General features: G+C 36.8%; 6 protein-coding genes across 6 annotated transcripts; 2 read left to right on the plus strand and 4 right to left on the minus strand.

The window, feature by feature from the left end:
* Positions 1-1,057: 1,057 nt before the first annotated feature.
* LOC100634205 (DNA-(apurinic or apyrimidinic site) lyase-like) lies at positions 1,058-4,416 on the minus strand. Its single transcript, XM_020001523.1, has 12 exons — positions 4,276-4,416; positions 3,802-3,960; positions 3,667-3,747; positions 3,157-3,389; positions 3,057-3,114; positions 2,925-3,011; positions 2,772-2,842; positions 2,682-2,725; positions 2,520-2,622; positions 2,355-2,470; positions 1,862-2,045; positions 1,058-1,397 (listed from the first exon to the last, which is right to left on the minus strand). Exons 1-12 carry the CDS (start codon positions 4,297-4,299, stop codon positions 1,280-1,282), a joined length of 1,278 nt encoding a protein of 425 aa, XP_019857082.1. The 5' UTR covers positions 4,300-4,416; the 3' UTR covers positions 1,058-1,279.
* Positions 4,417-4,453: 37 nt separating this feature from the next.
* LOC100633696 (high mobility group protein HMGI-C-like) lies at positions 4,454-5,568 on the minus strand. The gene is made up of 4 exons (XM_003389484.3): positions 5,446-5,568; positions 4,920-5,135; positions 4,814-4,867; positions 4,454-4,766 (listed from the first exon to the last, which is right to left on the minus strand). Exons 1-4 carry the CDS (start codon positions 5,467-5,469, stop codon positions 4,656-4,658), a joined length of 405 nt encoding a protein of 134 aa, XP_003389532.1. The 5' UTR covers positions 5,470-5,568; the 3' UTR covers positions 4,454-4,655.
* LOC109585441 (uncharacterized) lies at positions 5,568-6,638 on the plus strand. The gene is made up of 7 exons (XM_020001525.1): positions 5,568-5,655; positions 5,840-5,947; positions 6,002-6,100; positions 6,158-6,218; positions 6,265-6,332; positions 6,397-6,511; positions 6,554-6,638. The coding sequence occupies exons 2-7, from the start codon at positions 5,843-5,845 to the stop codon at positions 6,631-6,633; spliced, it is 528 nt and encodes a 175-aa protein (XP_019857084.1). The 5' UTR covers positions 5,568-5,655; positions 5,840-5,842; the 3' UTR covers positions 6,634-6,638.
* LOC100634331 (translocation protein SEC63 homolog) lies at positions 6,572-10,498 on the minus strand. The gene is made up of 20 exons (XM_020001522.1): positions 10,338-10,498; positions 10,180-10,279; positions 9,743-9,863; positions 9,581-9,693; positions 9,370-9,490; positions 9,273-9,323; positions 9,114-9,222; positions 8,834-9,067; positions 8,672-8,782; positions 8,388-8,527; positions 8,284-8,336; positions 8,142-8,236; positions 8,012-8,094; positions 7,897-7,965; positions 7,684-7,848; positions 7,576-7,627; positions 7,382-7,527; positions 7,054-7,152; positions 6,857-6,958; positions 6,572-6,788 (listed from the first exon to the last, which is right to left on the minus strand). The coding sequence occupies exons 1-20, from the start codon at positions 10,450-10,452 to the stop codon at positions 6,654-6,656; spliced, it is 2,214 nt and encodes a 737-aa protein (XP_019857081.1). The 5' UTR covers positions 10,453-10,498; the 3' UTR covers positions 6,572-6,653.
* On the plus strand, positions 10,462-11,869 carry LOC109585440 (RISC-loading complex subunit tarbp2-like). Its single transcript, XM_020001524.1, has one exon. The coding sequence runs from the start codon at positions 10,512-10,514 to the stop codon at positions 11,712-11,714; it is 1,203 nt and encodes a 400-aa protein (XP_019857083.1). The 5' UTR covers positions 10,462-10,511; the 3' UTR covers positions 11,715-11,869.
* A 563-nt stretch (positions 11,870-12,432) lies between these two features.
* LOC109585445 (uncharacterized) lies at positions 12,433-15,670 on the minus strand. Its single transcript, XM_020001529.1, has 3 exons — positions 14,113-15,670; positions 13,322-14,013; positions 12,433-13,034 (listed from the first exon to the last, which is right to left on the minus strand). Exons 1-3 carry the CDS (start codon positions 15,603-15,605, stop codon positions 12,583-12,585), a joined length of 2,637 nt encoding a protein of 878 aa, XP_019857088.1. The 5' UTR covers positions 15,606-15,670; the 3' UTR covers positions 12,433-12,582.
* Between the last annotated feature and the right edge of the window lie 2 nt (positions 15,671-15,672).

Below are 15,672 nucleotides of genomic sequence, written 5' to 3' on the forward strand. Positions count from 1 at the left end.
GAAGAACACTGACTGACTGACTGTTATCATGAAATGCTGCTCAAATCATTGACTGCTCATGGAGTACCAGGGTAGACTGTATAGCAGTAGCAATGTTCGTTGATTGGCAACAGTGATTAGTTTGAAAACTAATTATAGAAGTTCTTATAAATAAACTATACAAATATAACAAATATAAGGATAAATAATGATAATGATATGGTGGGTATAATGGTGTGTAATGGATATAGTTCTATTGCCGAGTATATGATTTTAAGTTCATTTATTGAACCGATCAAAACTCAAGGTCTCGGTTGAGTCACAGTTGATCCATTTTGCTTTTACTTTTTTGCCAAAAGTGCCGAAAGAGTATTTGAAGTATACGTCAATGTATTCGGCTAATCCTTCCTCAACTTTGATACGTATACAGTACTCAATGTGTCTCTTTATGTAACGGAGTGGACAGTGTTTACAGCCCAGCTTCCCTTTAAGAAGCTTCACTACCCTCAGTCCCAGTGATTCAGTCTCATTATCCACTAGTCTAGGCTCCAGAGTATCCTTGGGTGTATCAGGAACATTCTCCAGTACATTATCTGTCTCTTCAAGATATGAGCTACTGGAGAGTTCAATGGACCTGTCAAAGTCAACTAATGGAGACTTTGGAGACTGAGGGCTGAATGCTTGAGCCGAGTCCTGGTTTACCAATGGCAGGCTCAGTGTGTTCATGGTGCTAGTATTCATATCTGTGCCTCTCTACAGATGCAATACTATTTAGTGAGTCTACACTGTAGAATGAGAGTCTCTTCTCTTTCCTAGCTCTTACTGTCAGCTGCTGCTGCTGTGTAAAGCTTTCAGCGCCTGAGCGGTTGGTTGCCAGGCACCTGTCCTGTCCTTTATTTATACTTTTCACTTGAATCACTTCAGCATGCAGCTAATAGTGTGTGGGTGTATCATGTCCTGGTGTAACCACACTTTGAACAAAAATTAAAATTCATCTCAGGATCAATAACTGCAGCTTTCATTGGGAAGCATTTTAAAGTCCTTTGTTGCAATGTGAAAATGTTTATATCACCTCAAATTTGGCTCAAAGTGGGTTGTAAAGTATCAAAAGAATTGATAAACAATAAAAGGTATAAGGAGGATGATTGCTAATAGGAAATAATATAAAGGGACTAGGAAATAATAATAATAATAATAATAATAATAATAATAATAATAATAATAATGGGTTTCACATAAAAGAATAAGTTTTGCTAGTCAAACTGTGTATGTACATGTACAGTGAGAGGTTATTCCTCAGTTATAATGCTACCAGTAGTACAATGGGGCAGTGGTCACTGCCATAGACCTGAGATCTTATTATACTGTCACAGACTGCTGCCTTGAGTCTTTCAGATACCAGGAAATAGTCCAGTCTCCTACAGTGATAGAGAATAGTACCTGCTCATGTGGACCCTCTAGCTTAAGGACAGACATTTGAATAGCTACAGACCAAAGATCAGTGTAGCCTAGTGTATAGTCTAATTGTGAGTACATGTAGTGTTGGAACTGGGAGTGTTGTTGAAACAAAACTACATGCAGCATTCATTAGTGCATCAGAATAGACGTATTGAGACTCAACCCATCAGTCTATGGTATACTGCATGTGTTGTATTGGAACAACAGGTTCAATCAAAGGACACTAGACAATATATAGACCAGTAGTCCTCTGTACTTCTTAAACCAACAAACTGTTAAGCTGTGAATGAATGCAGTGTATTCTTAACACAGGATAGTACCATGAACAATAATCCTAACATCTCTGTACTAAAATACATGTACATCCGTTTAGAATGTAATTTTACATACAGCATTGATGTACACATCATGCTAGTCAACCTACCATCCTTTATTATTCTTCCTGGCATTAGACCTGTATGACCAGTAAGAATATGCTTCTTTCTTATCCGGATAAAGATCTCTGAATGAGTCAATCAACTTGTTATCTTCTAGTAATGAGCTGAAACTCTCTCTCTCCTCCTTAGTGAAACCAGCAGACCTTTGATTGGTTTTAGGATTAGCAATATCTGTCAATCAAAGAAAGAACCAGAACAGTATCATCAATATTATTAGGATCAGTATCAATTGTTATTTGATGGGAGACCTAGGGCTAAATTTGAGAGACCAAAAGTCACCTAAACTCCCTCTACATCTAACAGGGTGAGTGTTTTCAAGGGATTATTTCCTGTATATAATATCTAGCTTTTCTTTTAAAACTGTTTATTAATTTAAATCTCTCGTTTCCTTTATAAATAAACAAATAAAAAACAGAGTAAAATTGCTCATGCCCACTTTAATTACAGAACAAACCACACCCACTTCAATTAATAAATTACCAATTTCCTTATGTGCCACGTTGAGGTCCCCACAGAGTACAACTGGTTTATTCTCATCCAGTGACTTGAGGTATTTCTTAAAGTCCGGGTCCCATTCACCCACTCTGTACGATAGTCTACCATATATACTCTAATTATAAGGACAATGAGTACATGTATAAGTACCTTTTCAATTTATCTCCAGCGTTTGGTATGTACGCAGTCACAAAATAAAACTTTTCGAATTCGGCAGTGATGACACGCCCCTCATTATCATGCTTAGGAATACCTTAAACAAGTGAGAATTAACTTCAATCAAACTAATGTTATTAATAGTTATTAGCTAACCTATTCCATACGTTACATTAATTGGCTCCTCTTTGCTGTATAAACTAAATAAATAAATTAATAAATAAAATAAAATTAATTCATTATTACCCAGTGCCGCTGTATCCTTTCTGTTCTGCACTATTCCAGTAACTATGGTAACCAGGTACTTCCAGCTCGGACTAAAGAACAATATATCAGTTATAAACCAGTGGACCACACCCATTGGGAAGACCACACCCACTGGAGAGGGTCTGTACTTACTTTTGGTAAGTCTTTTTCCGAACATTTAGTTTCCTGGATACAGAACACATCAGGACACTCTTGATTAACATATTCAATACCACTGGCCTGTACTCAATTAATAATAATAAATAATAATTGATTAATAATTACTTTAAGCCACGCCCTCACACCATTAACATTCCATGAAGAAAACTTATGAGTCCACGGGCTATTAATAAATAAACAATTAATTAATGGAACAGGGTCATACCTCCCATCTTTATTCTTAGCATCTGATGAAAGATCAATGGAACTGTAGTCAGTGACGCTCTTCGATAAAATGGGCGTGGCAGTAGGCGGAGACACATTAGGAGGAGAGGGAGGGGGTGACCCAGTCTCTTCTTCCAGTGATACCTTCTTTGGCTTCCTACCTCTCCCTGGAGTCTTCTTAGCCGGAGGAGGAGGAGGCTTTCTCTTCTTCACTGGAGAATCATAATCACCACTCTAAATAATAATAATAATAATAATTATTATTATTATAATTATTATTATTATGGTTTTATTACATTTCCTGATACATATACATGTACTTAAGCTGCGTAAAAAGTATAAGCTGATTACAATCAAAATTGGATTTTTTAAATCAATTTTTAAAGTTGCTCAAAAATCAGACTAAAGTCCCTGTATTAAGTACAGGGTATGGTTAGATTTCACCAAAATTGAAAAGGAGAGAATTCTTCCCAATATCCATATATAATAATATGTATTATTATTAATTTACTCTTTTTCTTTGTTTTCTGGCCTGGACCTTTGGTTTCCTTGATGGTTTATATTCATCATCATCATCTTCTTCACTAGAAGACTAACAGATACACGTACATAAAGTGAGTGAAAGGATATCAATTGAAGCTCATACTTGTCTCCCTCTCTTTCTCTTCCTCCCTTTTCCTGCCATTATCAGCTCTTGCTCCTCGTCATTGTTTGGATCATACTCATCATCATCATCATCATCAGGAGGTGAGTCAATCTCCTCCTCTTCTTCTTCAATCTCTTCCTGTTCCTCCTCCTCCTCCACCTGTTTAACACAAAACAATCATGTCATCTTGTAACGAATGCATTTAATTACAATAGCTATTTTTTCTTGAGAAATTGCAAATTTTTGTGGTGTGTTTCAATTTGTGGCCACATGCCATCGAGCATGTTCAAAATGACTATCAAAACACCAAATTTACTAGGATCTGCCCTCAAAAATTATCACTGGGTCGTACAAACACTTCCACAGAATCAAATATTACTGAGACCACAAAATAACAAATATACATATTTAAAATAAATAAACAAATGAATAAATAAAAATTTAATTAGAAAGGCAAAACTAGTTAAACATGACCTTAGCTTTCTTCTTAGCCGGCATGATCTACTTTAGAATTAGTTACAGAGCCAGTCCCTTCTTTAGTAACTTCTACTGATCTATACGAGCACACACGAGGTAATAACAAATATGGCGGGATTTTGTAGTTTGACCACACCCACATTACTGTCACTACATTAAGCTTATTTGTAAGAAATAGTAGTACAAATATGAAACTTATTTTAATTAATAAAAACACACAAAACTAATAGTAGTAAAGGAAAGAAAGCAGAAAATAATGGACTATATGTGTGTGTATGACATGATAATGAAGAATAATTAATAATAATAATAATAATGGGGAGACAACAGGTTAGGCTAATAATGTATTCATTTATTAATTTGTTTCGTGTTCTATTCTATTCTTCTGCTGGTGTGGGCTCTTCATCTCCTTCTGATGTTGGTTCCTGATTCTTACGAGGACGCCCTCTGCCTCTTTTCGGTTTATCAGTTGGGGCAGCTTCAGGATTCTATACACAAGAAAACATTATCAATTAATTTGAATATTATTAATTACTTTGCGTGGACGACCACGTTTCTTAGGAGCCTCTGCTCCATCAGACTCTTCAGTCTAACAAACAGAACATTATTATCAATTAATTAGTTGCCGTGTATCCACTTACAATTTTAGCTTTTTTAGTTTTAGGAGCTGCCTTTGGTTTAGGTGGTGCATTAGGGTCCTTCTTTGGTCTCCCTCTTCCTCTCTTCTGGGGTGGGGCAGCTGAGGCCTCCTCTTTAGTGTCTTCAGGTGCAGGATCATCAGCCTCTACTGGTTCCTCTGGCTGCTCCTCTTCCTTGGAAGCTACTGGTACCTCCACTTCTGCTGGGGTCTCCTCAGACTAACAGAGACAAGAGACATTAAATATATTAATAAGCTGGTAATGATGAAGTTTGAAATGTAATTAACAGCTACTAGTCCCACCATTTTAAATGACCATGCTAATAAATTTGTCAAATTAAAACCCACAGTCCAGCATTAGCAACAGTTATACAGTACAGGTACACTATAAATTAATTTTCCTTCCCCTCAAATATAAAATACTCATAACGTGTTCCCCCTCCATTACATGTTGTAACACTAAATGAAGTCATTTACTGGTGAAAACTCAATGAGAATATTTTGGGAGGTAGTTAATCGCGTTAACTAACCTTTCCTTTCTTTTTCAAAGGCATTTTATGATTTATCTCTTGCTCTCTTACAGCTTCTGCCTTTCTTCTCAGCACACAGTGAATGAGTGTTACCCGCTTTTTCTTTTTCAGGTATCACGTGATCTCTCTTCCCGCCTAAAAATGGTAGCTATTAATTAAATTATTGAAGTGCATGTATGTTGATTATCAATGGTCAATCATTAGCTTGAGGTAAGCAATGTGTGATGATAGAGTGTGCTAATACATGCTCTGTATCATGGTAAGTAGAAAATTACTGAATATTTTCACCTAATTGACAACAGAGCAATGTCCCTGCATATATGTATATATACAAGTTCAATGACTATCACTCGGACTATCATGACTCTTTAGCACTGATTCCTTCTTACAATAGGTGATGTCTCCATTGATTGATGTAGATGAGCAGGTGGCACTACTTATACTGGTCACCTGTGTGACAGTATCAATATTGCATAGATTGAAGAGACCAGCAACCAAATTAGTGAGTAATTGTAATAATATTGTAATTAATATTCAGTGTTGTTTTATGTTTTAGATCTCAAGTTTTATCATGCAAGAAGATTATAATAGATTGTTAGTACTTGAGAAAGATATTAAGATACTAACTGATGAAGTTGAAGCCCAAACAGATATGGTAAGCTAAACCTGATCTTCTCAGATCAGATATATATTATACCTGCCGCTACTGTAGGCTGAACGTGTTCATCTTTGGAATGAGAAGACGAAAAAAGCAACTACTCTTAACGATATCAGTAATCTAATCTAATGTTAATTAATGAGGACTGTGATTATAATTAGGATCAAGAATTAGTTCAAAAGTATCACGGATTACCAAGATATGCTCCATTATATTATTCATCGTTATAGTGAGTTATTAATCCACTTATTATTATTATTATTATTATTATTATTATTATTATTTAATTGCAGGAGTTAGGACGTATCAGTGTTGTATTAAGTTATAGGTGGTATCCTGTTGCTAGGTTACAGCCTCAGGCATTCTGGCCTCTATCAAGAATACTGTCCTATCCTACAGGAATAACTGGTAGTGTTACTATTAATAGAACATTAATATTGTAATTTGCAGGTGCAATTGGTACTCCAGTTTGGTGTGGAATTTGTTTAATAATCGTATCAAAAATACTTCATTTATTAGAGATTAAATAATAATACAGTTTAAATAATTTCTAGTCGCTATTGTCATCATCATCAGTATCAGATTCAGTGACACTCTCTTCAATCATGTCCTCCTCCTCCTCCTCTTTCTCAAGGTCCTTCCATTGCTCTTTACCTGACACCTCCTTCTGCTCATGCACCTTGATCTATTTATAGAACACATTAATCATAATTATTACTATATTTAATGTTGATACTATTAATAGTGACATACAGTGATATCTTGCTGTACAGTGTAGTTCATGTAGGAGTCAGAGGTCACATACACAGTGTATCTGTATAGACCTTTCCTTTCCATTACCGTCTTCAGATTTACCTACCAAACAATGATCAACAATATGAACCAATAACTATTATTATTATTATTATTATTATTATTATTATTATTGTTGTTGTTGTTATTATTATTACTTCTTTCCTGTCAATCAATCCAGTGACACGTTCTGGTGGTATAACTATTGACTTTGTTCTCTTCTGTGCTACATAGACCCACCATAACTCGTGTTTGTCCTAACAATAATAACACAACATTGCATGTACACAAGCTAATTCTTATACACACATTAAGTGAATTTTTGAAGTGTCCTACCAAAGTCCCAGTACTATAGTACAAGGATTTTGGTCAAACTTTTCCAAAAATGAATAGAAGAGAATTCTCCATTATAATTACATTTCCTGATACATATACATGAAACGTATACACATGTGATGGTGGTATGTTGTGCAGCTGGTTCCTCACTGCTGGGAAGTAAGGAGCGTGGACTAGGTGACTCGTATTGACTAGATTCTTCTGCTGCTCTCTCTCTTTCTTGACTGATTTCTGAAGCTCCTTCCATTCTCTCTCTTCATCATCAAGTGTATCCTCATTATCATATTCATTATCCTCTAGGAGGTGTGGCCTAATAATAATTATTATTAATATTCAATTATTACCTTCTTTGGTATCGTCTGTACTTTCCTTTTTAACATTAGTGACTGGTTCACTCTAAATATTAATGGAAGGGTGTGGTTAGCCACATCCCTACAAATAGTGCTAATTACTTTTTGCTTTTGTGTATTTGTTTGCTTTTTCTTTCCAGCTCCGCCTCCTTTCGTTTGTTTGTTTTTCTTTTTAATTTTTTGTTGTTTATTTTTGCCAGTGGGCGAGGCTACTTTGACGACACTACCTTCATTTGGTTTGTCACTAAAAGATAAAGTCTCGGTGTCCTACAGAGACAATGGTCAATGAATAATGAATTAGTTACATTAATTAACTTTGTCAATATTCGAGTCATTATGAGTTGATCCTGAATCTTTATCACGAGAAGAGGTTCCGTAATAATCCTATAACAACTTAATTAATGATGGCCCCTCCCTCCCTCCCCCTCACTAATAATCCGGTTCTTATTAAGGTAACTTTTATAGTGACATAGGAACCAGCTGATATTAAACTAGTGTCTTCGTCATCTTCAACTAATTAATATTCATAGACATTAATTAATGTGGGTGTGGCTACTCACCTCCAGTTTCTACATTCATTTCAATGTGTGGGAAATTTTCACAAAATATCATAATATCTTGATATTCTTCGTCTGATAGGTTCTTAAGGAGGCGCCTTGTGTGAAACCATACAAGTACAAGTATTGTTAGCATTGAAACTACCTCCTCTCTTCGTTTCTCAATTTCGCAAAATCTTCAACACTAGACAACCTGTGCTGTTAGAAGACAACACATTATTAATTAATTAATTAATTAATTATAAGCACCTTTTTATGATAGAATATCTTCCGGTCATTAATATGAGGGAGTTGCTCCAGGGTTTCAAAAGGTCTCCACATTGCCTGTACCATTATCTGACTGATCAGCATTATATTCTCATACATATCAAGGGAAGGCTCTGGTATCCCTGCAATAAATGGGACAGCTGCTGGTTAACGAGTTTGAAACATTCATTAAAGAAACTCTCCATGTTTACCAAATAAAACAAAACTTAAACCAATAACTAATCATCCTCTCTCTTTCTAAAGCTACCAAGAGGTGTGGCCCTTACTTCTAGACGTCTTTGGTTTGTTCATGTACTTAGAATAGAGCCAGACTTGAGTTAATATATTCATCATCTCATTAATTAGGAATGGACAATACTTCACAATAGCATCTTGATCTGTTGAAGGTCATAATGTAAGTACATGTACATGTACATGTACATTAGTACCTTGTTTCAGTCCAGGGTCTTGCAATGGAATCCGCTCAAAGTAGGCGTGTATAAGCAGTCTTGCTTTAGCTACGTAGGTCTGACAGAAGGGTTGCTCCCTGGTATCCACTCTCATAGTGTGTTCTAGTTTCTTTACCAGCTCATTCAAGTATATATCATCACTGGGTCTGTTCTTCACTCCAGCCTGATTACTGGGAGAGAACTCAACTGCTGTAGCTAGGATCATCAACACTCCTGTGTATAAGTATATGAATCATCATCATCATTAATTCATTCTCACTTAGTACAGGCATAGTCTTGGCTCTGGACAGCAGGTGGAAATATAGTTTACTCGTATGTATCAATATATTAGTGCTACCATACTTCACTGATTTATACCACCAACTACCCTGAGGGGCGGGGCATAACCGTAACCATGACAACACTAATGATAACTCACAACAATGATAGGGAGTCCGACAATGAATACCAACACATACCCACCTAGAACCTATTAATAACTATTAATAACTAGTAATTAAAGTGACCACACCCACCCACAACGAGTTATTCTTATCAACAATCCAAGAGGGCAGTGCTATACCAAATGAAGCAGCTCTTGGTCCATCTGGGTTACCATACTTCTCCCAATTCTCCCTAGCCTCTTCTTGAGTCAAACTACATCAAACAATACAGGCCCAATCATTACTTTATACATGTACAAGTGATAATGTGTAGTATATCCCAGTCTCTTTATGGAGGACTTACGCTTCGTAAGCTTTAGCTATTTTAGTGAATACCTCTGGATCCCCTCCTTTATCAGGATGATGGGTCATACTCAATAGCCTGTACTGCTTCTTGATCTGAGATACAGTAGCTCCCTAAAGAACTGATCCATTAAAGACAGCTGGATATTATGATACTGTCTACCCTGTCAATCCCTAATATTTTAAATGGATCCCATTCTTCAGATTCACCAACTGGCTCTTGTGTCACTGCCCAATAAATCAACCAAAGTAAGAACAACCAGCACACCAATAATACTAAATAACTAACAAACAAACAAACAAACAAGAGACTAACTGATAACTATAGACAATCATTACTGTACATGACCCATACTAATGCAATACCGTATAGCAGAAAATATTCGTGGTCCAAAATTCAACAAATCATTTCAAAAATTCAATTTTGTGGCTTTAATTTTTGCAGTTTTCTACTTTTCAGCCATTTTGAACCATATTGAATCAATTTTCACAGATTTTATTCTGTGAATTTTTTTAATGCAAAATCCACGCAACTTTTGGGCCACAAATTTTTTTGCTATATATATGGTAAATGATATAAATGACATCATCAATATTTACCGTATTATTTTAAATAGTTTATCTACAGTCCGTCTCTTCTCCACTTTATTTCTTTTCTGGCAACATGGCCCACACTGGCACTCACTCCCTCTGTCATCTCCTAACAATAACATTAATATTCTAATTAAAGCCCACAATACAGTACTAATTCAATTCACTTTTCTTGCTCTTAGGCCAAAGGAAGTAAGTTATAACTAGCAGGAATACCCCGTAGAGAAGGACTATGAAATAAGGAAAGGTACCAGTTCCCTCGTCAAACTCTATCTGAGCCATCAAGAGTCAGTGGGTGTGTCAACAAAGCAAAGGGGGAGTGGTCAAAAGAATATTCTAAAATGGCTTCCAATGCTATGGTAGATTTGAATGGCTACTGTACCAAGAATCGACTGAAAATAGAGGAGAACTATGAATATACGGGTCCCTCACACTATAGGCTGTATGTATGTACACTGACAGTACGTGGGCAGGATAGTGGTAGAGCGCCAGTAACTGGTAGAGGAGAAGGGAAGAATAAGAAAGAGGCCAAAATGAAAGCTGCCCAAGACATAATGACGAAAATAACTGATGAGGAGGTAGAAGCTACTGATTTAGAGGCTATACCTTCACCAAAGACACCAGAAGGACCTAATTATAAAGTACACCTTCAAGAGTATTGCCAGAAAAAAGGTTTGGGTATACCATCGTATTCTGTACTAAGAGCTACAGGCCCAGCTCACCAGCTCCAGTTTGAGATAAAGTGTACTGTGTATCGGTGTTATGAAGAGCTCATTGGGGAGGGAGTGGGGGTTGGGAACTCTAAGAAGGTGGCAGAAATAGAAGCAGCAAAGAAGGTCTTTGACTTCCTAAAAACTGAAAACCCTCAGCATGAAACCATTGCACTGACTCCAGGAGAGACTGAGACTCCCCCTCCCTCTCCTGTGGTTGAAGGTAACAATAAGAACAAGCTACAAGAACTCTGTCAGCGAAACGGCTTTGAAATACCAAAATACATAAAGGTATCACAGACAGGACCATCCCATTCCATGGATTACACTGTCAAGTGTCGCGTGATGGACAGTGAAGATGAGTTAGTAGCAGAGGACAAAGGGTTTGGAAAAACAGTCAAATCTGCTGAAATGGAAGCAGCTGGTAAAGTAATTGAAAAATTAACGAAAGTACTTCATCTATTGGAGAAACTGGAGGAGGGGGAGAAGGTGGAGCATCTAGACCTGTCTGTTATGAAGACGTTGAGAGTAGACAGGGAGGAGTCTATGGAGTATGCTAGTATTGAGGATCTGACTGACATTATAATGTCATATAATTGCAGCACACCTCAGTTTATTGTTCAGGAGACAGATCCTGTGGATAAAGATGATCCCTCAACAATGCAGTACCTGTGTCTTGCTCACAGCACTGTAGGTGACGGATTCACTAACAATACTGGATATGATACTAACAAGATGCCTGTTGTAGGCCATGGGTCCTCTCCTTTAGAAGAAGATGCTAAGAAGTTAGCTTTGAATGATCTTCTACACAATATCAAACAGCTGCAGGCCTGACTGATGGATGTGTTAACATTTAAATATATATTCTGATCCTTGCTTTGGGTTAGTAAGACCACAATAATAATTATTAGTGCTATAATTATAATTAATAATTATTGTTCAATAATACTTTATGCTGTGTAAACACTGTTTATGATTAATTAAGGAGATTGGTGGGTGTTCCCAGTATTGTCTGCTTTGGCCAATCCTAGATGCTCTTATGTCGTGTAGAAAGTTTGCTAATTCCAATCAAGTTTTGATCGTTTATGATTTTTTGAAGTTGCTTCAAAATCGGACAAAAGTCCCTGTACTATTAGTACAGGGATTTTTGTCAAATTTCACCAAAATTGACAAGTAAAATACTCCTTGATTTTGTTACATTTTCTGTTGCATATACATGTACTTATGTTGTGTAGAAAGTTTGAGCGGATTCCGATCTAGTTTGGATTTTTTATGATTTTTAAATTACTCCAAATCATACAAAGTCCCTGTACTATTCTACCTTTTCCCTCTGGTTTTTTCATCGTCCGGTGGCTATGGACCAGTTGCTACACAGTTCATCAAACGACTTTCTGTACTACACACAGAAAAATTTCAACATCAATATAGCAATACCATCAATTTTATACAGTGTAGATATTCGCTTTCCATCATCTGCTCTGCCCCATATAATGACTATCTCATCAATACTACAATCATCCTATGTATCATTGTTGTTAATTCAACCTGAAACTTTTAATTAAATTCTAGTTTTTAAAACAAAAGCATTAATACAAAAATAAGAGTACGAAAATATCAATACATGTATCACAGAGGATTGTTTTATTATTGTTATTACATCATTATTACTGTCAGTACTATCATTAGTTACTTCATGTTATTATCATTTATGATGCTTCACATAAACCCCATTACCATTGCTCCCCATATATTCAGTCCAAGGTTGTTTATCCATTGGCCAGTAGTCAGATGATACTCCTTGTACCTGAGTCCCATAAATAGCCTTCAGTCTATTCTCAATAGTCAAACTCTGCACAATAAGTTTAGGTGGATGAATGAAGTCCAGTACTTTTACACTATAAGGACTAGGTACTGCTGTATAAGTAAGGGACACAATAGCTTCAACTTTACCATCTCCATCAGAGTCAGTTATAACAGGAGTCCCTGCTGATAGTACAGGGGCCATTACGTGAGCACAACGAAGTCCCTTGCGGTCTTTCATTAGTTTCTTTATCATCATTAGTTCAATGTCCTCCATTGATTGCTCTCCAGTATCACTTGCAGTTGGTCCCTTGTTTTCACCATGATGTTTCTTCAAGTCTTTATGAGATACCTCTAACAATTAAAATAAACTTTAACTCTACGAACAAAAATAATAATGAAAATTGTTCCGAAAAAATGCCATAATTTTTGTGGTACAAAATCATTGTGAATGATGAGTAAAAAATTTTTGGACATTATTTTTTTGAATGTATCTTGGCCAGCAATGACTTATTAAAGATAAGCGAAATTTTTTAGAATTAAATTTGCAAAAAATCCAAACTTAATTGGAATCAACTGAAACTTTCTACCAACATAACAACATGTATATGAATCAGGAAAATTGTTTTTAAGCAACTTACTGTATATGTAAGTATCAAAGGACATAACTGGTATAACATCAGTTAGTGATTCTATTAATTTCCTGTTCAAGAAGTAAATATTAGCTTGCAACAGATCAGGATCATATCCACAGTAATCCTTCATGAAAGACTCTGGGCTCTCATCAGGATCAGGAAAGATATCCATTGGTCCATTGCTCTCCCATAGATCATCAGGATAATACTCACTGAAGTCAATGTCAATCATGTTTTCCTGAGGAGGGATTCTGACATCATTATCACCGGAACCTTGGAGCAATCCATCATCATTACCATGCCTTTCTTGACGAGAATGCAATAGAACATCAAGAGGGTTAAAGACACATCTATCATTATCTCTTTCAAAGTGTTTCACTGGACACTGTGCGGATCTCTTACTCCTACCATCATTTGGAGAATGAGAGGATCGTTCACCAGAATTAATGATATCATCAATCATTTTACCACAACCGATTCCAAGAAACAGGAAACCATCATCTCCTCTAGTCTTGCTATGAACAGTGACTGGTGATGACATTGCTGCCTGTGAGCAGTTAATACGCCAGAGGATATCACCATTCCTCCCATCAAGGACTGTCATGTAAGAGTACTCATAATTCATCCACCTCCCTTTGTTAAAACGAGCTACAAAGTCCAGTGTGTCATCATCATTGTAATACAAAGGACCAGGGATACTAAAAATAAAATAAATATAACATTTTAACATTATGAACACGTTATTTTCCATTAAAAATTGAAGCAAATACAAATACATTACTATTACTATTAAGTACCTGTATGTTTGTGTGTCTGGTGAGTAATGATCCCAAGTTATTAGTCCACTTGCTCCATCATAAAGCAGTGTGTGATCATTGAACTGAGACACTAATAGATCCAAATGATTGTCATTGTTCACATCAGCTATTACTGGAGGTAGGATAGTACCAGACACACCAGCAGGTATCAGCTCATAAACACATAATCCGAATACATTCCAAATTGGACTAACACCACCAGCTAGTACTGGACAGGCTTTCATCCACTCCTCATGTTTTGAGGTAGAGTATATCCCACGGATAAGTTTGGGTCTCAGTTTTGTTAACTGTTCCTTAGTGTAACACACAAAATTCTTGTATACTTTATTAACAGTGTAAGAGGTTTCCTTCTTGTAACTTGCCACATGATCCTCTAAGCTACTCAGTGTCAGAGCCCACAGTGATCCTGGTATAGTTTCACCTCCAGACCCAAACAGAACCAGTTCAATATTATCACTGGATCTATAGAGTACAGGTGAGCTATATGTCTCATGATTATCAGGAATTATTATCCTACGGGAGAGACCCTGTCCTGTTGCTCCTGAAATAACAGCTAGGAAACCAGGAGTGCGCTTCTTTTCAGTGTCAGAGTAAAATGGATCTCCTCCATGAGTCACTATAATATCAGGGACACCATCTTTATCAAAATCCTTAGTAATCAATGGATAATAGTAGTTATATGGAGGAACAGTAATGGCTGGATCAACAACCCACAGTAGCTCCTTGTGGAACAGATCAAATGCTGCAAGGCTACCTCCTCTACCGGCAAAGATGCAATCAGACTGGCCATCTTTATTGAGGTCTGTCCTACAATTTGAAGCAAATGATTCAAATAGAGCCCACTCATTCCACAATATGGCACTAGATCTACCGTCAAAAGCAAGGAGCCGAACCTGACATGGGGAGAAACCTTTAGTCTCTAGACATTTATCAGGCTGGTCTTGACAACCGTCATATCCAGCAGAGTCATAAGAATCAGTGACATTATTGATAATAATATCAGGAGTCCCATCTTTGTTAATATCATGTAGGATCATGCTCAACTCAGTCATGCCTCCTTCCATAACAACTCTCCAACTGTTAGGATCATTCTCATTAGTTCCAGTGATAAGAGTCAATTCATCATTACCTGATGGAGTAGGAGCTGATGGACCAGGTGTACTAGCAGTAGTGTTTCCTATTAAAACCTTGTTTGCTTGTATCCTCCAGGCAGTGTATCCGATCAATACAGCTACCAGTAGTGCTAGTAGTACAACTGCTCCACAAGTGATGCTTCTCTTGTTAAATATTTGCTGCTGGTATTGTTCCTGGAAACCTCTCTGGAGCTTGCCACCTTTCCTTTGTCTGAATATCAACTCAACGTTCTCCTCGTAGACTCCCTCACCGAACCTCTTGTCAAAGAGAGTCACTTCTTCTTCCTCTTCCGAATCCCCAGCCACTGGTACCCGCTGGTAAGCACCCTGCTTTGACATTCTTTGAAAAACCACGGTTTTTTAATTTCAGTTGGTAGTAAATAATGGGGGTGGGGCTGGTTTTGCA

The sequence above is a fragment of the Amphimedon queenslandica genome, unplaced genomic scaffold (genome assembly GCF_000090795.2).
Source record: "Amphimedon queenslandica unplaced genomic scaffold, v1.1 AMPQUscaffold_13061, whole genome shotgun sequence".
NCBI lineage: Eukaryota > Metazoa > Porifera > Demospongiae > Haplosclerida > Niphatidae > Amphimedon > Amphimedon queenslandica.